We start from the raw sequence: 21,463 nt of genomic DNA on the forward strand, positions 1-21,463 counted from the left end.
ATTAATAACAAACCAGGACTTTTGGTAGAGAAAGGGACACTCTTTTGCCCACATATTCCATGTGATTTGAACAGGCTAATCTTAATCTAGTATTAATAACAAACCAGGACTTTTGGTAGAGAAAGGGACACTCTTTTGCCCACATATTGCATGTGATTTGAACAGGCTAACCTTAATCCCCGCCACACACCAGACAAATGGCCAAACCTGGCCAATAAAAATATGTCACACTTGCCTGGCCACTAGTTCAAGTAAGGCCATGTGACAAGCCAGGGGCAGTGAAAGCCCATCCATCCTACATATGAAGTCCTCCCAGAGACAACTGGAGAAAAACATTGAGCCTCTGAACTCAGTCCTGCTGAAGCGACACCTGCCACGGGGCTTTCAGTTTTATGAACTAATACGTTCTCTTGTTTATTTAAACAACTTTGAGTTATTTCCGACCCTCTGCAAGAGTCCTGTCTATTATTCTTCTCAGGAGACAAAATCTCTCCCCTCAGCCCCAACACCACATACAAAGCACTCAACTTGATGAGTCAACGCTGATCAAACTAAGAGCTTTTATAGATATCTCTGGAGGCATGGGAGAGAAAGAGAGACAGGATATAAATAACCACTATGTACAACTTCCAATGGCAAAATTCTGTCACCCCTTCCAGCTTGAACTCCAAAGTGTCTGAAGCAGAGAACACAAAAATATCCAGGTTCTGTCTCCACGTGCTGATGGAGAGGGGCCAGGTCAAGCCTAGAAACAGAATAAGTAGGAAGCATTAGAAAGGGTTGCCTCTGGGACTTCCCTGGATGTCCAGTGGTTAAGAATCCAGGCTTTCAATGCCGGAGATCTGGGTTCCATCCATGAACCGGAACTAAGATCCCCCAAGCCAATGGGTAGGGCCAAAATAAGGGGGAGAGCGGCTGTCCTTCTGCCGCTCTTCCCTTTCTCCAGTGAGTGGAAATCAGTGGAGAAGCTCTAGCCTGAAGCTCCCCACCTCTTGAGGCCCAAAGGTCATCTAAAGAGAAGATGCCAAGGAGCTCAAAAGGACAGCAAAAGGGATGCAAACAGAAGTAAATCAAGTCAAAACTGAGAAGTGGCCTTTAGAATCTTCCAGAGACTCTACCCACCCCCACCCAACCCCCATTTTACAGAGAAAGGGGATCTACAGCTAAAGCAGGGGCTGCCTCTGTCCACTCTGCCTAAAGTGCGCTGAGGGGGGAGAGGCGGGTTAACTACCTCCCGAGCATAGATGGAAGGAGCAGATATGACGTAAATCGAACGAGCGTCTCCATCTTCAGGGTGATTCCAGTCTGAGGACGGGCTACGGGGGAGAAAAGTAAGATCTAGACCCTTTAAATTCTCATATCCTGTTTTCCCACCCACCACAGAGAGGAACCCAAAGCCAACTAAGGGACTTGTGAAACCACCCAACCAGAAAAAGGCTGGACAGAAATGGACCAATCAGGAAGGTCCATCAAGGACTCAGGCCAATTGCACCACAGATTGACGAAAGCAGCCAAGGAGCACAAGGCTTACGTCTGCGATCGAGCCCCTCACCTCGGGCCGTCCCCGGGACCTTCCTGCGTCCTCACGTTGTTGAGTGCATCAGGGAGCGCGTGGACCGACGGCTCCGGGGTCCCCGCCAACAAGCGAGGCCCAGTATCCCGGCTTGGGCCACGGCGTCGCACGTGGACCAGCAAGAGCGCAGCGCCGGCCAAGCCCGCGGCCACCAGCAGTCCTAAAGCCGGCGGCAAAAGGAAGCGCTGTGGGTCCCCCTGTCTCAGGCCGGGCTGGGCCGCGGGCAATGCGCCCGCGCCGTCGGGGTGAACCGGGAACTCGCACCGCGCGCCCATGTAGCCCGGCGCGCAGGCGCAGACGAGGCCGGAGAAGTGCGCGTAGCAGCGGCCGCCGTGGGCGCAGGGGCGCGCGGCACACGGGTCGGCGCGCTCCCGACAGTCGCGGCCGCCGAAGCCCAGCGCGCAGGAGCAGCGGCGCGCGCCGCCGCCCTCCAGGCAGGTGCCGCCGTTGGCGCAGGTGTGGCCGGTGCAGTCTTCCAGGTCGTGCTCGCAGCGCGGCCCCGCGAAGCCGGCGCGGCAGCGGCAGCGGAGGGCGTGGCCCAGATCCAAGCAGAGTCCGCCTGTGGGGAAGGGAGCGTCGGGGTAGCGGCTCCCCCAACCCGCCCGCGCTTCTTTTTCTCAGCCCGGAAATCCCCGCCCCCACCTCTTCTCTGGGCCCCTCTATCTCGTTTAATTCAAGGGCTCTGGGAGTTTGCCTGGAAAGCCGGCCCGCCTCCTTTCCCCCCGAGTGGTCTTGGATTGACTGAGCCTCACGCCTCTTTAGTTCTGTGTTTCTTGTCTTTTGTCTCGGCTTTACCGTACTGAAATAGTTAACAGTTCCAGAACGACGGGTCTGGACCACCTTGTCTTTGCCCACGCCTCCTCCTCCCCTTTCTCTTCTTTTCTCCCATTCTTTTCCCCTTTTCTCTTCTCAGGTGCACTCAGGCGCCCCCTCCTCCAGGAAGTCATCCCTGATTCTTCCTCCATCCCAGCCCTGCGCTCCCTCAGCCACTGTTGGCTCTGTCTGAGGACGACTCTTGTCTTCCCCTCTGGACTGACACCCCTCTGAGGACAGAGCCCAGAGCTGTCCTGGCCACTACTGTGTCCCCAGTACCACTCAGCCCAGAGTAAACACACTCAATGAGTGTTTTGGAGAGCAGTAGGCTTCTAATAGGCTTCCCTGGTGGCTCAGTTCGGGAAGATCCTCTGGAGAAGGAAATGGCAACCCACTCCAGTATTCTTGCCTGGGGAATCCCACGGACAGAGGAGCCTAGCGGGCTACAGACCATGGGGTCACAGAAAGTCCGACACGATTTAGCGACTAAACAAGTATTATAAGAAGAAGAGCTCACTGAGCCCTTCACATTCGTGATCTCCTTTAATGTTGTAATATCTATATCAAATCAGGTCTCTCCACTGTTCAGTACCCTCTTGTGGCTCCGTCTCCCTCTGGGTAACACCAAAATCCTCCCCGTAACCCATGAAGCCCTACAGGCTCTGTCCCCGTCACCTCCCTGACCTCACTCTCCCGTCACTCACTCTGCTCCAACCACACTCGCTTCCCCGCAGTCCTCAGCACACCAGGCGCATTCCTGCCTCAGGGCCTTTGCTCACCCCTCCTCCTGGAATATACTCTTCCCTCAGACCCCCACATGACTCCCTCCCTCCCTTCAGCATGGCTTTCCCTACCCATTCTAGCTAAAATGTCAATCTGCCACCCATACACACTCCCCCTCTGGCTTTTTCTTCTTAGGCTTTTATCACTGTCTAACCTTTATTTACTCATTCTGTGTGTGTGTGAATGCAAAGTCGTTTCAGTCATGTGCGACCCCATGGACTGCAGCCTGCCAGGTTCCCCTGTCCATGGGATTCTCCAGGCAAGAATACTGGAGTGGATTGCCATGCCCTCCTCCAGGGGATTTTCCTGACCGGGGGATCAAACCTGCGTCTGTCTACCTGCATTGACAGGTGGGTTCTTTACCACTAGCGCCAACTGGGAAGTTCCTCTATGAGGGTAGGGGTTTTTTCATCTCATTTCCTACTGCATTCCCAGAACAGGGCCTGACACACAGTGGATGGTCAACAAAGATTTCTGAGATAGGAATATCATCTCACCCGGTTCACAGAACAAACTGAGGCTGGGCAGCCTCGGGGAGGATCACTTCCTCAGGCCTCAGGGCAAAGTCAGGACCCCGCCCCCGCCCCCCACCGCCCAGGGACTGCGTGAGCCAAGCCCTTTTCTTGCCCACTGACCGTGCGGGGCCCCCACCTTCATCCCTCCCCGCTCTGCTCTCCCCGCCTCACCATTCCGACATGGCTGCAGGCTGCACCGGTCCACCCTCTTCTCACAGTTGGAGCCTTGGAACCCGGGCGGGCAGTGGCAGATATAGGCCGAGTCGGGGTCTGCGCCTCCCACACACAAGCCACCGTTGAAACAAGGTCCGTCCGCACATGTCACCCCGCTCACCTCACACCGCAACCCGTAGAACCCTCGGGGACAGGTGCATTCGAAGGACCCCAGGGTCTCCTGGGCACAGGCAAGAAGACTTGGGGTCAGCATTTCCTTGGAGTGAAACCCTATCCCGCTGCTCACTCTGGGTCACTGGGAGGCTGCTCCCTGTCCAGTCCCACCTCCCAGGTCACAGAGGCCTCCTGGGCGAAGTCCCTGGGCCAAGACAACCCCTCTGTTCCGTGTTTCTGGGTCTGCCCATCCGGCCCCACAGAGGGGAGGCTCTGGAGGCCCAGAGAGATTCCATTCCCACCTCTATACCTTTGCTGATCAAATGCTGCCCGCCCTGTCTGCCCTCCCTGGTGCTGCCTGCATGGCCCAGGCCTAATTCCAGATCCTAGCTCTAAGCCTGCCTCCTCCGTGAAGCCTTCCCTGGGTCTCCCCTTCTCACACCCTGCCTCTAACTTGAACTCTGTCACTGTCCCCCTCACTGAGCTCTGCTTCATCCCAGGCTCACCCCCACCACCACCTTTGCTTCCCCCAGGCCACTCATCTGGTCTAGCTTCTCCAATCACCCCCCATCCACCAAACTGGACTTCAGAAGCCCAGCCCCAGCCCATCTCCAGGAAGTCTTCTCTGATGCTCGCCCATCCCGAATCCTCAACCCACCTGGTCCCACTACCCTTACCTGAGCCCTGAGTTGTTCCCTAGCCCACAGGATCCCTCAGCACTCCCACATCCACCCCATTGGGTGCCACCCACTGGGCCTGCTCTCCCCAAGCCCCATCACCTCATCCTACTTCAGGGCCCCAGATGCAGGCTGGAGACCTCCAGGAAGCCCTCCCTGATAGCTAGCCTCCCTGAGGCTGCTGAGGCATGGAGCCCCAAGCAGGGGACTCCCCGAGTACAGTATGGTCCAGGATGAGGTGGGAGGGTTGATACTGACACTACAGCTGCCCCCATTGGCGCACGGGTTCCCATCACAGGGCCCAGGCCCAGGTACGAGGCATCCAGTGGTGGCAGATGATGGGCCCCTGGAGCTGAGGCAGCTGCTGCTGGAGACAGGGATCGTGCAGAGGGGCCCAGTCCAGCCCTCCAGGCATCGACACTCATCCGGCTGCTCACAGAAGCCGTGCTCTGGGCTGCAGCCTGCTCGACACACCGCTGTGGGGGGAAGGAGAGGCAGAGGGGAGAGGAATATTGATGAAGAGCAGAGTCAGGAGGATAGGAAATCAGAGATGATTCTGAGCACTTTCCCTGCATCCCTCGTTTGACCACTGGGCTACATGGTATTGAGATCCTCAGTTTACAGACAGGGAAACTGAGGCCCCAAGAGGTGGGGTGATTCACCCAGCAAGGAAGCAGTAGAGGGAGGATTTAAAACCCAGACCAATGAGTTCCAGAGTCTGTGCTCTTGGAAGGAGAATGGAGTGGGGGCTCCCAGGTCTGAGCCTGGAGAGAGAAGGAAGAAAGAAGATTGAGGAGGGACCCCCGGCCTTTCAGGGGAAATGGGACGGCCTTGGATTAGGGCGGGTTTGGGAGGCTATGGCAAGCCTGGGAGTTCTAGGGGCTCAGACATTGGGGTATCCAGGTAGGTGGGGATCCCAAGCTTTAGAACACAGTGGGGTCTGGAGTGCAATCGCAGGGAGCGGGGATTGGTGGGGCAGGGCAGTGGGGGAATGGGAGGAGCTTCCCAAGTTCCTGAGTAGAAGTAGGAAAGCCCCAGAATTAGAAGAGCTTTGGGGTCCGAGCATCGGGAAAGGGGTGTGAGTATGGATTAGGGGAGGAACTGGGGGTACAAGATGGGAAATGGGTGTGGGGTTCCAACTGGGGGAGACGAGTGCTGGGAAGAGGGAACGGGGCTGGAGTGTCCAGGCAGGGCTTTCCCTGAAGGTGGTAGCTGGATCCTGGGAGCGGGCTGAAGACTCTGAATGGAACTGGGGAGGGGTTCTCGGGTCCCCAGTTCCCTGAAGCGGGTAACCAGGTTGTGAAAGGGGCCTGGGGGCCGTGATGGGATGGGGTGGGGTTGAACGCAGGACTCACGCGGTTCCTCGCACTCGTCCTCAACTGGCGCGCAGGGGCGCAGTTCCGGGTCACATCGCAAGGGGGCGCCACGCGAGCGGCAGAGGCGCGCGCACGCAGCTCCGACGGCCGGCGGCTCGCAGCGCGCACGGTAGGAGAAGCGCAGCTCCCAGGCGCCTGCGCGCTGCACGTCCCGGGTCCATGGGCCGCCGGCCGCCAGGCGACGCCGGCCCGCCACGCGCGCCAGCAGGCTCCAGGCGGGACCTTCGGGGAGAAGGGAGATGTGCTGGGGTGCAACCCGACTCAGTCTCAGTTTGGAGACGAAGGGCGCAGGCTCGCACTCTCCCTGCCCATCTTAAGGAGGTCAAAACACGCCTTTTGAGTCCTGAGGATGAGTTACTCAGCAAGGCTGCAAACTCCGCCAGTGCGCCCTGGGAATCTTTGATGACGCAATCCCGATGACCATCATGATGATAACGGTTCTCCCGAAGCTGAAATGCCCCTGTATTTTGCCCTAGGATCTTTATACGTTAAAGTAAAGAGACCTCTTAACCACCCTGGGACGTATGATACCCTTTTATGGCCAAGGGACAATGACAGTCTTTGAAGTGAGGTCAAAACACCTCCAAATTGTGTCTCAGGATCTTCTTATATGAAAATGGTGACAGAACCCCCACTGTGGGTCTTATATAGCACCAGAGATCCCCTCCAATTAAGGTTAAGATCAGCCATTGTCCCTCCCTGAAACCTGTCTGGTGAAATTGCAACGTCCCAAAGGGCTCCTGGGGCCCTCTATGTGGACAAGGTGACAGAGCTTTACACACAAGAACGAGAAAGTAACTCATATTGGACCCTGGGTTCTCAAAATCAGATGGTGACAGAACAGGACTGTTAAATATTATATCCTGGTCCACTGACTCAATTTCAAGAGAGTAAGAGAGCTTTCCCCGGCCCCCAACCCACTTTGTCTGATGTCAGGACATTTCTGTATTGACATGCCAAGAGTCCTGGGGCTGTCAACACCCTGCAGCACACTCCAGAACTGTGACGACACCATGGGGGCAGCAATTCTGTGAACACCCCACCCTATGGACAGCCCAATGTCACTCTCCTTGACCTCACATCATGCCCCAACTCCCTGGAGCCCCCACACTCTGCAGCAAAGACCCAGAACTGAAGACACTCACCTCCAATCTGTCCACCTAACTCCTCTCTCCAGGTTTCGATGATGAGAGAGAAGGTGCCCTGGGTGGGTGGAGGAAGGTGGGAGGAAAGAATGAAGACAGTGGTCAGGGCATGTACTGGTCAAGGCCAGACTTTAGGAGTAAAGAGTGATGACCGTGCTGGACGCAAGACTCAGACAGGACAATTCCCAGAGGGACTGGCCCAGGGAAGGAACGACTGTTTTGGCTGTCTTTATTGAGCATTGGAAGGACTGATGCTGAAGTTCCAATACTTTGGCCACCTGATACGAAGAGCTGACTCATTGGAAAAGACCCTGATGCTGGGAAAGACCCTGATGCTGGGAAAGATTGAAGGCAGGAGGAGAAGGGGATGACAGAGGACGAGATGGTTGGATGGCATCAACTCAATAGACATGAATTTGAGCAAACTCTGGGAGATGGTGAAGGACGGAAGCTTGGTGTGCTGCAGTCCATGGGGTTGCAAAGAGGTCGCACACAACTGAGTGAACAATAACAATTGAGCACTCACTATGTAGGAAGCACTATACTCAAGATACCTAGTTGAATCCCTCAAAAAGGACCGCTGTGATGTACCATGATGGTCCCCTGTTTAACAGATGAGGGAGCTGAGGCTGGAAAAGAGAAAGTCTCTTCCCTAAAAGGACAAGGGTCTAGAATTAAAAGAAAAAAAAAAAACACCTGTGTTCGCCTCTATGCTTTGGGGGTTGTGGGATGGGAAATAGGATTTTGGAGGTGAAAAAGTCATGGATACAGGCCCCAACTGAAAGGTGTGAGATAAGGTGAGAAGATATTGGGGGTACCCAAGACAGAGTGTAGAAGGGTCCCCAGGTGCAAGGAAATTTGGGTATAAAAATTAGGATCCCAGTGTTTAGGGATCCCCAAGGAACATGGGGAGGGTTCTGTGAATTGAGAATTTCCAGAAGGAGAGCATGGGGTTCTGGAAATTCGGGTTTCCAGATGTGGGTGGGGGGAGGGTGGATTTGGGATCCCTAGAGGGCAAGTTGGAGTCAGAAAATTGGGTCGCAAAGAGTCGGACACAACTTAGTAGCTACTGAGCATGCACGCATGGGCAGGGTTTCTGCGTGTGAGAATGTGGAATTCGAGATAGCGGTACTGGGAATTTGGAATCCCAGGAGGGCAGGGTGTTGGAAGTTGGAGGAGAGATGGCAGCCGAGGTTCTGGTGAGGCCCCCACACGGGAATGCCCCGGGGCTGGGTCTCACCGGCCAGGCGTCCCGGAAGGGCACGCGCAGGAGGCCGTCAGGCAGCCGCAGTTCGGGCGCTGGAGCTCCAGGTTGCGCAGTGTAGACCGGTCCGCGCGCACTTAGCGCCGCGCCCAGGGTGCACGGAGCCTCGGCGGTCTCCTCGGAGAGCCCTGGCCTCAGGCAGACCCTGAAGAAGAGACGGCAGGAGCCCCCGGCCTTGCAGGGGGACCGCGGGGCGCCCGGACCTGGTCCCGGCCCGAAAGAGTGGATCTGCAGCTCGAAGACGCCGGCCGGCTGTACCTGGGGCGGAGAGGGGAACCGCGTGAGGGGGACCGGGGGGATCCAGGCGTCTCATCCGCCCCGCGCCCCATCCCCAAGACCCCCGGGTCTCCTTCCCTCCCATCCCCCCTTTCCACTTCGGCTCTGACCTGGGGAAGGAAAAAGAGCGCCAGGATCACCGTCGAGGAGAGGAGCTGGGGCATCTGCAGGGCGACCATGGCCTTTCAGGGGGCCTTGGGAGCCGCAGCTGCGGGCTCCGGAGCCTTATATCTGAGAGGACGGCTCCGCCCCTTCGGGCAGCCGCGGGCTTCGGGGACCCCAGGGGAGGAGGTCGTAGGGGAAGGAGAGCAGCGCGCTGGAGCGACAGTGAGATCCTGTCCTGGCCACAATGTAGTGAGTGTGTGATCTTACATGCCGTTGTGGGCACAACCTTGTGTGACTGAGGACAGGGTGGGGTTGGGGGTTAAGCTCGTGTGTCAGGTTGGGTATGATTTTAAGGCTCAGTAAGTATGTGTGTGGTGTGAGAGCTACAGGAAGAAGAGGGTACACGTGCCTGTGTTTGGGTGTCTAGGTGAGATTGTGTAGCTCCACGTGTGCCTGAAACTGTATGGTTAAACCTCTTCGTGAAGTCGTAATTCTAAGATTGTGTGTGCGGTGGGGGGAGGCGTGGGGGTGGTCGCATGCACACAGCTGCATGGGAGAAGGACGACGACCATGATCTCATGGTTGTGTGACTTTCTGAGATTGCCGTGGCTGTGTAGATGCTTCTCCGTGCAGGTGAATGCGTGAATGTGAGCTCCTGTATAGATGTAGGAACCTGTGACTTTGTGGTCTGTGCAGGTGCCTCTAGGTGGCTGTGTTTGTGTACATGGTAAGGTCTGCGCGAAGCTGTGAACGACTGAGGATTTGTGTGTGCCGGAGTCTGGGTGTGGAAGGTCCAGGGGTGTATGTAGCCCTGTGTGGATAGGACGAAGATCCAGTGTTCTTTGTGGACCTCTGTGTGCGTGTGTATGCCTGCATGCTCGAGTATGTTCCCCTCCCCAAAACAAAGCCACCCCCCCAACCTCCCCCCCCACCCCCATCACAGACGCACCAGACGCCCAGGCGAGGAGCCCCCGCCCCAGAGGGGACTCCCAGCTGTATGTAAATGCCGCCATCTGCCGGGCGGCCGCGCCCCTCCCCCTTCGGGCCGCAGCTGGGCTGCCCGTTTGGCCTCCGGAAGGTGTGAGCAGCAAATGGGCAGGAAATTCTGTCCTCGCGGATCAGGGGCCCGCTCCCTCCACTCTAGGATGAATGGAAGAGGGGGCCACCCCCGCGCCCTCCAGAAGCCCCTTAGTGTTCCAGGACGTCCGCAAGGCCAGCCAGTTAGAGCAGATGTTCCAGCCCGCTGGCCATAATCATTTCACTCCGTGCCAGGTGCTGGGCAAAGCCCTTTAGATGTAGTAAACTCCCCCACCCCCGCCTCCCAGAATTTAAAAAAAAAAAATCCTACTTAGAGGCTAATAATTAAAAAGGAAAATACAAGTTCAATTATACACGTACATATTTTTCTTTTGGAAAAGGTGCTCAATCCAGCACAGCTCAGTAGAGCCAGGCATACAGTGAGGGATCTGTCATTTTTAATGAATGAAAGAACTCAGTCTAAACAGTTTGCTTGTCATCCTGAGGATGGAAGTCATGGATTCTGGGCGGGGAGGGCCATGGTCAATTGTGCAGAACATCCCAGCTTTCTTTGCACAGATTTTCCTTCTACTTGTATATGCTTTCCACTTCCTTCTTTCTTTAATTCTGTTCTTACCATTCAGACTTCTTCTGTAGGAGGCCTTCCCTAACACTCCCCAAGGGGGTCAGGCACCTCTTCTGAGTTCCCACAGCTCCACTCCCCCCATGTCTCCTCTATGCCAGCCCCGACCACTGTGGCTAATAAGGTCTTTCTAAGCACACATCTGACCATGGCTCCCCAGTGCCTTCAGACTTCTGAGATCCCCCGATTGTTCAGATGGTAAAGAATCCGCCTGCAATGCAGGAGACCTGGGTTTGAGGGAATGGCTACTCACTCCAGTATCTTGCCTGGGGAGTCCCATGGACAAAGGAGCCTGGCAGTCCATGGGACTGCAAAGGATTGGACATGACTGAGTGACTGACACGTTCCCCATACTCAACAAGTTCTGTGGCCCGGAAGCCATAGAACCTTGTGGATCACAGAGAGTTATTGGGAGGCAAATCAGGCCCTCTTCTGGGATAGGTAGAGCAGTGAGCGTCCCATCATAGGAGATATTCACATGGAGTTTGGACAGCCGTTAGCTGTTGGAGAAGGCAAATTCCTGCCCTGAATCATAACTGGGAAAGGTAACAGATTCCAGGTCTGATACAGCTCAAAAATTTTAAAGATTGTAAAAATGGCCAGCCTTTATTGAGGGCTTGTGCTAGGCATGTTTCCTGTGAATTCTCTTAGGTCTACATGTGTTCTTTAAGGGCTTTCCAAGCATCTTCTTGGCTATTTAGGACTCTCCCTTATGTGCCCACCTTAGAGCCCACAGAAAGCCATGCTGAAGTGACATCTGAGCAAAGACCTAAAGGAGGGAAAGGAGTGAGCCCTATGGATCTCAGAAAAAAAAGTTCAGGAAAACAGAATAGCAAGTGCAAAGGCCCTGGGGTAACCATGCCTGGCACAAATCTCTCCATGGTTCGCCTCATTTCATTCTGATCTCTGCTCAAATACACCCTTCCAGGAGGCCTTCCCTGACTGTTCCATTCAATCTAAAACAGTACTCCAGTCCCCAAACCACTCTATCTCCTTATCATACTTTTCTTTATGCATTTATTGTACCCCAAGCAACCAGACCATTTTCTGTCTCCTCCATGAAAACATCATCTCGGGAGCAGAGCTTTTTCTCTATAATTTGTTCACTGATGCACCCTTGTGCCTAAAATGAGGCCTGGCAGTTGGTACTTATATTTGCTGAGAGAAGTCCTATTATTACCTTCTTATAAATGAGCAAGCTGAGACCTTGCCCAGGGTCACATGGCTTGAGTGGTGTGCAACCGGGGAATTCTGCCCTAATGTTGGCCCAGACCTGCCCACTGAAGGATGCCCTGATGCCCCAGCATTTAATATAAACACCCAAGGCCACATCATCGCATAAGCAGTGTCTCCTGGCAGAGACCACCTGGCACAAGTCAAATGCCTTCTCCTCCCTTCCAGCTTTGAGCAGGTGTGACCTGACCACACCATCCCCAAACCAGCACAGCGGTGGGGAAAACGCCTGGGAGAATCCACTGGACTGAAGCACTGCCCAGAGTGCTAGCCCTAATTCCCAGGGGCTACATGCCAATGAACAGAGGCACTTCCTCCTTTCATGCCCCGTGGGTGGACAGATCCAAGTCTTAGTTCAGAAGGTTCCATGTGTCACCTCCTGTGGTAGGTGAACATTCACTTGCAATGGCTCCCTCCGTCCACAATCCACTCTCCCCAGGATCATGAGCCCCAAATATGTTGCATTCAGTTAGGAGTTTCCAACTCTCAAAGCTATGTGCAAAAACACAGGCTTTGCAGATGCCCTCAGCTTGGGTGTCCTGGATTTTGGGAAACTCTTGTTGGATTACAAATGGTATATCTCATGGTAACACTTCCAGGTGGGGATGGGGAACTGCAATTTTTAATTCTTTATAGGTATCTGTGAGCTTAAAAAAAAAAATCTATTAGAGTTCAGAAGTTCAATCTGGCCTGCACAGTTTCAAATACATTTTAATTATTTTAACAAATACCAGGGAAGGGCATTCTGAAAGTATTTAACTAGTATGAGCACTAAATGCTGGCTGGAGCAGGCTAGGACAGACGGCGGGTGGGGGGGACTGCCAAGATGGTACAGGACAGTTCAGCCTGTGAAGAACCAACATGGCCTGGCAACAATAAGCTCCGTTGAACATACATAGAGCCTGGGCATAAGCTGTCCCCTGACTCCTCACGACCACCCTACTGAGACAGGTGCTACCATCGCCCCCATTTCAGAGCTGAGGAAAGGGAGGCAGAAAGGTGCTTCTGAGGTTCCCACAGCTACCATCTGAGTGTCTATGTGGAGGGTCTCAGTCCACCCTCAAGCCTAGCCTGTGAGGTAGGTACTAGTATTCACAGATGTGGAAATTGAGGCACCGAGCGCAGACGTTAACTTGCTCATTTGCTTGTGACCACACAAGTCAGGGAGTGGTAGGGCTTGGATCTGAACTTGGATTTGGGTATTTCAGAGTCTGGAGGGACTTCCCTGACTGTCCAGTGGTTGAGACTCTGTGCTTCCAAAGACAAAGTGTGGAATTCACACTCTTAAACAATACCCAAATGTGCTGTCCAATGCAGGAGCCAGGAGCCGCAGGTGGCTATTTATTTAAAAAGAAACAAAATTAAGAATCTCATCCAAAAAAAAAAAAAAAGAATCTCATCCTTCAGTTACCCTTGCCGCCTCTCAAGTCCGTCATGGTCCCATGGCCCCTGGCAGCTGCACTGGACAGTACATGGGGTAAACATGGTGGAAAGTTCCACTGCAGAGTTCTGCTACAGTCTGAGTTAGGAGCGAGCCAACATTTTAAAACTGAGAGATTTAACATAAACATCCCCTTTCCTGGCTTCTACTGAAAAACCAGAGGATCAAGCAACTCCAGGCTCACTCCAGGGCCCCAGCCGGGCAGCAGCTGCCCCCCTGACATGAGGCATCTCTGGTCCACGGTGCCCCACAAGCCCACATTTGATACATTTGCACAGCAGCCTGGTGGCTCCGTCTTCCAAGCCCACAGCGCCGTCCTCTCTTCTTTTTCTGTAAGGAATCTGGGGCCAAAGAGGGAGACACACTTGAGCAGACCACACGGCACACAGGAAGACGCAGGCAGGGCAGGCTCCTGCCCAGGGTTTCAGATTCCCAGGCCAGGCTCAAGGACCAACCCTGATCCACCAGAGCACCCACTCTGTGCTCGGCAGCGGATCAGCCACTGTGGGACGAGGTCCCCCACTGTCCCGCACTGCACCCTGACGCGCCCATCTGGAGACCCTCTGGACACTGGAGTGTGGCATCTGGGATTAACTTTATTGGACACGTGGTTGCCCAAGCGATGGTCTGGGAGCGCTGGGCCTCGGGCCTGGAACCCAGGCACTGAGTTTGCGGAGGCTCAGAGGTCAGGGCTGTTTGGAGCGAGGCCACAAGCGGCTGGTGAGAGAGCTGAAGAAGAGATTCTGCTTGCTGGATTTGGAGAGCTCGGCCAGGCGCTGCTGTTCCTCCTAGAGTTGGGGGCAGACAGAGAGGAGAGTCAGCCTGAGGGCCACCTCCTTCCTTAAACCTCTGCCCAGCCCGGACTCCTTTACCCACAATCTCAGAACACCAGCCCAGACACAGGATGAGGCCAGAATGCAAAGACCGCGGTCAGACACTAGGAAAGCCAGCTGCGAGCCACAGAAGCCCAGACTCAAACCCCAGGTACTCTCACGATCCCCGTCCCCTGAACCCTGGGAACCTAGCCCAGGCCCCACCCTGATGGCATCATCTTGCTCCCTGAGCCCTAAGACCCCTGTCTGGATGCTGAAGGATGCCAGGCCCAAATCTCCAGGGATCCCCCCTTTGTGCCCTCAGGCGCACCAGCCAGGAACACAACCCCAAACCTGGTCAACCTGAGCCTAGATGCCTGGGGATCTCTTTCTCAATCTATATTCTTAGCCCCATCTACAAATGATGAGGATCACACCAAGGTCATGAGAACTTGCCCAAACCTCGGGCCAAGTGTCCAAGGATCCCTCTTCCCAGACCTGATCCAAACCCCCACCCCACAAAATACTAGGGCCCCCAGAACATCAAGGTCTCTGAAAAGAGAGACAAAAGTGTTAGTTGCTCAGTTGTATCCAACTCTGCTACCCTATGGACTGGAGCCCGCCAGGCTCCTCTGTCCATGGAATTCTCCAGGCAAGAATACTGGAGTGGGTTGCCATTCCTTCCTCCAGGGGATCTTCCTGACCCAGAGATCAAACTGGGTCTCCTGCATTGCAGGCAGATTCTTTACCATCTGAGCCACCAGGGAAACCCTCAAGGTCTCTGGACCTATCTCAAATGCCTGGCATTTCCTGCCTCCTGTCCTCAGAGTAGGCTATAGGATCTATTCAACCCTCATTACAAGGGCCTTCTGGGATGGGTGGTGTGGAAGAGAAGGCCCTTGTAATGAGGTCACACAGCCAGAGTGGAGACAGGTTGCTTAGGGCTCCTCCATCAAGAGCCTGGGGAGCTGATGGGACATCCCCCACCCACAGTGGGGATCTGAGCACCCACCTGCTCTAGCCGGCTCTGCCGCTGTTTGAAAGCCTCCAGTGGGTCTTCCTCCAGGGCGTAGTGCTCCAGCACAGTTCGAACATCCTCCACACCATTCAAAGCAATGGCTGTGGACACAGCAGGTGGGGGTCAGCCAGGCTGAAGGCCAGAGGGAGGTGGGGCCCACAAGGGTAAAGGCCAGACTTGGGCCGGGGGGTTGGAGTTACATGCACCCTTCTCAGTAGCCTAAAAGGGCTCCCCCTGAACATTCCTGGGCATCCTCTAACCATTCCAGAAGAGCATCCCCAACATTCTAGGAAGCTTCTAAAGACTGCAAGATGCTTATGGATCTCCTGCATCATAAATCCCGTTTTCCATAAAAAACAAGCCAGGATCAAGCATCGATCATTCCTCTTGGGGGTCAAGGGCTTCAGGGTCAGAGGCCAGGAGGTCAGGGGTCAGCCTCACTCTTGAGGAAGGCAGACAGGTCCAATAAGACCCGGTCATCAGAGTTGCCATCCCAGGGCCGCAGGGCGACACCATTGTAGGGCTGTAGGCGGAACGCTTCCTTCTTGCAGTCCACGACTACTACTCGGGCCGGGTCCCGATTCAGACAGGAAATGTCCTGGAAGTGAGTGAAAGGTCAGGTCAAGGCCTGTGTTCCTTCTCTTCCAGGCAGGAAATCAAAGAAGGGGAGAGAGGCAGACAGACAGACCACACACACACTGAGAACACCACAAAAGGGCCTCTCGAAGACCAGGCTGGGATGATGACACCCAACCTCCCAGGGAGTGGGGAGCAAGTCACACAGACTCCTGGACCCGAGGCCGGGCGCACAGACAGGTTGATTTGGAGGTTCCCTGGGGAGGGAAGTGAGCACTTGTGCATTTAACCACAGACCCCTGGGGTTTGTGACAAGCGGCAAGTTTGTGAACCTCTCACAGGTAGAGGTGCAGACTGCTCCACAGCAACACACATGGAGTCACACGAAGACAGGCACCCACACAGACCCTTCAAGAGCCTCCATTACAACCCATGTCCCTCTGAACCTTGAAAAACTCCACAGACCCCCAGACCCACCAAGACAGTCAGAAACCCAATAGACATCAAGATGCATGGGTATTCGGACAACAACCCATAAAGAGGCCCAATTCACAGCCCCACAGACTCCTGGACCCCTATCACGGGTCACAGTAACAGATTCCAAGTCAAACAAGTGCCAGCCTTCCCCCAAGTCCCAGAGGCCCACCATGGCCCCCACACGGCACCTTAACATGGTGCCCATCCATGTATCTTGTGGCGTCCCGGAACAGGCGGTAGGAGATGAAGCCGTGGGGGTCCACGCTGTCGATGAGTGGAAAGGCAGTCTGGGGGTGGTGCATGGGGGTGGGAACAAGGTCAGGCTGAGCCCTGGCCTTGCAGCTCTCCCTTACCTCTTACCACGTCAACCACCCCATCCCAGCCCCAGGCCCTCACCATGCCAGTCTCCGACGTAAAGATGACAATTTCATACAAAGGGGCAAGCTGCTGGAATAAGGTCTCGATGCCTGGACGCTTCTTAAACCTCCAGCCAGTGGCTAGCTGGAAATGCAGTGAGAACAGGGACACACTGAGACCCAGAGCCTTCTCTCCCGTCTCTGTGGCTCGTGGAGGGATTCACGGGCACAGGGCTGCGACTGAGGGTCTAGGAGTTTGCAGGATCTGGGTCCCCCAATAACAGCCGACTCCGCTCTAGCACTGACTGTGTGCCCAGGGACACTTGCTATCACTACGGGCGGGGAAGCAGCACAGGGGAGGAAAGCAAGGCCAGGAGGGGTGACACCTCCTCCCCAAGACCACAGAGCAGGATGGGGGCTGCACCCCAGCCTGGCTCCAGCATCTATGCTCTTGACCATGTCACCACAAGCCAGCCGCCCAGACCTATGCAGTGTCCCCAACCCACTGCTTTCCCCAAGACACACCGACCACTCAGGGTGCAAGAGGACGCCAGTGAGCTCCAAGACCAGTGTGTATGGCGGCTGGTAGTACGGCTCCCGCAGAGGGTCTGGGAGAAGGCAGGGGCTGGTGGGCTCGATGATCATCTGTGAAAAAGAGACCAGGTCTCGGCACTCAGACAAGGCGGGGGTGGGAGGCCGGCAGGGGTGGGACGGGGCTGCGGCCCAGGGCTCCTGCTCACCTGTCTGTAATCTTTGAAATATTTGTATGTCCGGCGCAACTGCTGTACCAGAATTGGATCTAGGAGAACACCAGGGCAAAAAGGGATTCCAGGATAAGCTACTGCTCAACCCCTGGACAAACCAGGGGTTTATTTATCTACCAGATACAAACAGGCCTAAAACACCCACCTGGTTTGAAACAGCTCATTTCCAAGAACCAAGGCAAAAGGGAATGACATAACCCACTGCCGGGTAGGAACAAATGTGTTTTTATTCACCTGTCAAGTTTTAATCTGAATACTTATATCTGCATATCACCCCAGGTATAAAATAGAACATTGTATCTGCCCACTTAAATCCCACATGTGTATAAATAAATCTGCTAACATTATGGCAGTATATTTTGTCAACTCTCAACCTCTAGGTCTCCAGGTGTGCCCGCTTTAAGCAAGTATATGGAATCTAAATAAGCCACGATAAATATACACACACGTCTATATGGGCTTCCCAGGTGGCATTAGTGGTAGGTAAAGAACCCACCTCCGATGCAGGAGACATAAGAGACTCAGGTTCAATCCCTGGGTAGGGAAGATACCCTGGAGGAGGACATGGCAACCTCTCCAGCATTCTGGCCTGGAGAATTCCATTGACAAAGGAGTCTGGCAGGCTATAGTCCATAGGGTCGTAAAGAGTCGAACACAACTGAAGCGACGTAGCACGCCGTCTATATACTTTAAACTAGTTGGTTCTCAACTAAAAACACAATTTTATTCCTCGCTTCCCAGGAAACTTTACAATGTCTGGAGACATTTTTGATTATCACAATACTGGCATCTAGTGGACAGACACCCAAGACAGTACTAAACATCCTACAATGCACAGGACACTCCCCTACGACAAAGAACTATATGACCCAAGGTATCAACATGGCTGAGGTTAGCAAATCCTGGTTTAAAGGAATACACCAAGTCCAGTTTAAAACGGAAATCTTACATGACTCCCTATTTCAATATGGTATTTTTAGTGTAGTTAAACTACTATCTCTAGACCTGTCTTTTTGAAACCAAAATACTGAAACACCACTTGAGCTGTGAACACACACACTTTAAACCTACAGGTTTACCTGTTCACCTTAAATCAGTATGTTGACTTGTTTAAAATAGTATGACTCTACATCTGCCCAGTTAAAACATACTTACCTACCTGCCGAGTTTAAAACACCAACATAATAACGTGCCGGCTTGCAAACATCCCTAGCACAAACAAGTGGCTTTCTGGACCTACGAGTTTTATATTTCTCTTGGGAAGGACCATGTGTGATAGAATTGGCAGCTCCCCTCTGTTATCCAATTTGTCAGAAACTCCCTAAAAGCTGGCTAATCAGAAGGTGGGGAGGGAGGAAGGAGGCATTGTTTTGGAAATAAGGAGCTGGATGGGCTATGGCCTGGTGGGAAAGAGGCTGTCATAAAGAAGCGGGTGAGGGGCTGCAGATGCTCAGATCTAAGGCACAGGAAGCCATGTGTCTGGCAGAGAAAGCCCAGTTCTCCCCCAAGCAGTCCCACCTACCCAGGATCCCCCTCCCCCACTGTCCCTGACCATCTGCTCCTGGGCTGAGGGGCCAGGGAAGGGGGCTGGAGTTCTGTGTGCCCCTCTCCCCCCAAGCCATACAGCTGCTGACTCCCCTACCTCCCAGTGGAAGTGGGGGGCACCAAATGGGGAGGGCACAGTAGAGAGGGTCAGGGGACCCCAGAATCTACGCCTGTATACTCACCGTTGTCGAATTCATCGGGAATCTGGGAGGTAGAGAGAAAAAAGAAGGGTTTGGGATGGCAGAGGCAGAACCCCATCACACCCAGACAAAGAATGGGGCTTTGGGAGGAGCAGGCAAAGGTCCCTGGGAGGGAGGGTTCACTCCAGAGCAGAAAGGAGCCTGAACAGACCAGATGGGAGGAGACCCACAGGATGCGACTCCTGGTAAGACCTCTGGGTCTCTCTCCCACTCACCTTGGCACCATTTTCATCCACAGAGTTGTTTCCTGCAAGGGAGATAGTGATGAATGAGAAGCTTGAGGCCTGGTCTTCTGGAACTCATGGGAGGAAGAGGGCAGAGGGCCTACCTCCTGGGTCTGAGGGAAGAGGGCTAGAGGCATGGTCTCCCGAGAGAGAGGAGGGGGCTGGTAGCCAGAATACCTGGGCCTCTGAAACCAGGAGGGCTGGGTCTCTGAGGAATAAAGGGTCTAGAGGGAGGACGGGAATTTTGGGTGCTGAGGGAAGAGGTAGCTTAGGGGGCTGGTCCAGACCTCTCCTTCCCACTCTTCAAACTGACTCCCTATAGCTTAGTACAGGAACTAACTAGAAGGTGTAGAACCTTGAGTAGAGGGGTAGTAGGGGGACTTCCCTCATTTCCAAGCTCCAGGTGGCTGCCCTCCTGAGGGAGGAGCCAGGGAATGAAGATGGGTGAAGCCCTTAGAGGAAAGAGGGGGAAGTCCCCCCAGCAGAATAGAGGGCCAACAGAACATAACTGGGGGACAGGAATATGTTCCTCACCGAAGATATAGATGACGCTCACGGTCCCACCAGCCCCGAGCAGCCCAGCAAGCCAGAGTGCGACTTTTTTGGCATAGCTGGGACCCTCTGAACTTCTCTGCTGCTGTGGTCCCTGGGTCTGGGCCTTAGTGCCTGCTCGGCTCCCAATCTCTGCAGCCTGCAATTGAGAAGGGGTAGGTTGGCCAAGAGAGGAGAGAAACAAGGTCAGGGTGGTTCCATCACCCTGGTCTGAGAAGAATCAAGGTTGAGAGCCAGGAAGAGGACACCTATATGGCCTCCAGGTGTTGTGTCCCTGGAGGGGCAGGCAGGAGACTGGGTCTCTCAAAAAAGTCAAGAACTAAATCGTCTGGCGCTAGGATCCCAGGGGTTCAAGAGATAACAAGCCCGGTGCCCAGGATCCTACAGGCCCGGAGCGGGGGTGGGGAAGCAGGGCAGGGAGATACGATCAGGGACCCTGACTGAACACTGACTAAGATTCCTGGAGCAAAGCACTGAAGGACACGCAAGAGGATAGGACGGGGACTTAAGTCCTCCGGACGTCTGGAGCTCACAGTAGCGGTGTATCGAGGGGGACGGATGGGAGGGGCAATCGCTTGCTGGGACTTGGGGAGCAGGGCACAGAAGTAATGGACCCGGAGATCAGAAGGACAGGGTCTCTGTCAAGATGGAGGCAGGTCGAATCAGAAGCCCGAGCAACACCACCAACACCATGGCGGGGAAAATAGCCGCGAGGCCAGGCTGGGACTCCAGTGTCCCGGGCCCCTCCCCCTCAAGTATTACCTAGACAGTCACCGAGACAGGAGAACGGGTGACCCCTCCTTCCCCGGCGCCCACGTGGGGTCGAGAAGGTGGGGTCCAGAAGAGGTGTGGATCCAGAGGAGGTAAGGTTCAGAGGACACACTTGAGTCCCCAAGCATCTATCCCGGGGGAGCAAGCGCTGCCAACCCCGGGAAGCGGGGAAAAGACTCAAAACGCGGGTGGCGTTCCATTCAGCACCCTGAGGTGCTGCGTTCCAGAAGCTCCCGGCGGCCCCGGTCCGCCCGGAACTCCAGGAAGGAGCCCCAGTACCCAGGCCAACCCCATCCGGCTCACCTGGTCCGGGGCCCGAGGGGGCGGCGTCGCGAGCCTCGCACACAGCCCCCGCGCGCCTTGCCGGAGCCCGCTCCGCAATCGCAGGAACAGCGCCGCCGAGGCCGCCATCTTGCGCTGACGCCACGCGGCCCCGCCTCCTCACTCTCTCCTCCGCGCCTCCTCACTCTCTCCTCCCCGCCCCGGGCCGGGGCCGCGACCAATGGTGATGCAGGGGCGGGGCGGGTGGACGGGAGCCCGAGAGAGACAAAGGGCTGCGGGCGTATTGCGGCGGGCGCTCCCGCTAGGGCTGGGAGTCTGCCGGCGCCGCGTCCTGCTCAGGCCCGAGGGCGTTCCACCGCCCACGCCACAGGACCGGGCGGGACACCCACTGCCCGAGGTCAAGCGGAGGCCATAAGGAAGGGACCCAGTTGCTGCTGGATTTGTCCTAAAAACTAAAAGCCAGCTTCACACACCTTCCTCACGAGCGGCCGAGAGGTCTCATCCACCTGCCCTCCCCTTCTACCAAATCTTTCTTGCGTGAGTTTCTTAAACTGGGTCTGGAAAGTCAGTTTCATGGAGGCTCAGCCAAACGAACAGCTAAGGGCTCGGGGTATTGAGAGGGAATCCGTGAATTAGAGGCTATGGGAGCCATGATGAATCTTCCACATGTAAATCACCATACAGCATTTAGAGATAAA

The 21,463-nt window shown here is 54.9% G+C and overlaps 2 protein-coding genes across 3 annotated transcripts; both read right to left on the reverse strand.

The window, feature by feature from the left end:
• Positions 1 to 543: 543 nt before the first annotated feature.
• On the reverse strand, positions 544 to 9,004 carry DLL3 (delta like canonical Notch ligand 3). The gene is made up of 9 exons (XM_043437860.1): positions 8,860 to 9,004; positions 8,450 to 8,731; positions 7,210 to 7,267; positions 6,044 to 6,286; positions 4,947 to 5,164; positions 3,856 to 4,078; positions 1,553 to 2,132; positions 1,232 to 1,316; positions 544 to 745 (listed from the first exon to the last, which is right to left on the reverse strand). Exons 1-9 carry the CDS (start codon positions 8,926 to 8,928, stop codon positions 740 to 742), a joined length of 1,764 nt encoding a protein of 587 aa, XP_043293795.1. The 5' UTR covers positions 8,929 to 9,004; the 3' UTR covers positions 544 to 739.
• A 4,760-nt stretch (positions 9,005 to 13,764) lies between these two features.
• TIMM50 (translocase of inner mitochondrial membrane 50) lies at positions 13,765 to 20,943 on the reverse strand. 2 transcript variants are annotated; one of them, XM_043436977.1, is made up of 11 exons: positions 20,787 to 20,943; positions 19,695 to 19,851; positions 19,152 to 19,183; positions 18,919 to 18,940; positions 17,168 to 17,226; positions 16,953 to 17,072; positions 16,468 to 16,572; positions 16,260 to 16,358; positions 15,460 to 15,616; positions 15,013 to 15,119; positions 13,765 to 13,976 (listed from the first exon to the last, which is right to left on the reverse strand). In XM_043436977.1, the coding sequence occupies exons 1-11, from the start codon at positions 20,892 to 20,894 to the stop codon at positions 13,875 to 13,877; spliced, it is 1,068 nt and encodes a 355-aa protein (XP_043292912.1). In that variant the 5' UTR covers positions 20,895 to 20,943; the 3' UTR covers positions 13,765 to 13,874. The 2 variants fall into 2 exon arrangements, with proteins under 2 accessions (XP_043292912.1, XP_043292913.1); XM_043436978.1 differs by lacking the exon at positions 20,787 to 20,943 and adding an exon at positions 20,475 to 20,719.
• Between the last annotated feature and the right edge of the window lie 520 nt (positions 20,944 to 21,463).

This window comes from Cervus canadensis, chromosome 18 (genome assembly GCF_019320065.1).
Source record: "Cervus canadensis isolate Bull #8, Minnesota chromosome 18, ASM1932006v1, whole genome shotgun sequence".
NCBI classification, from domain to species: domain Eukaryota; kingdom Metazoa; phylum Chordata; class Mammalia; order Artiodactyla; family Cervidae; genus Cervus; species Cervus canadensis.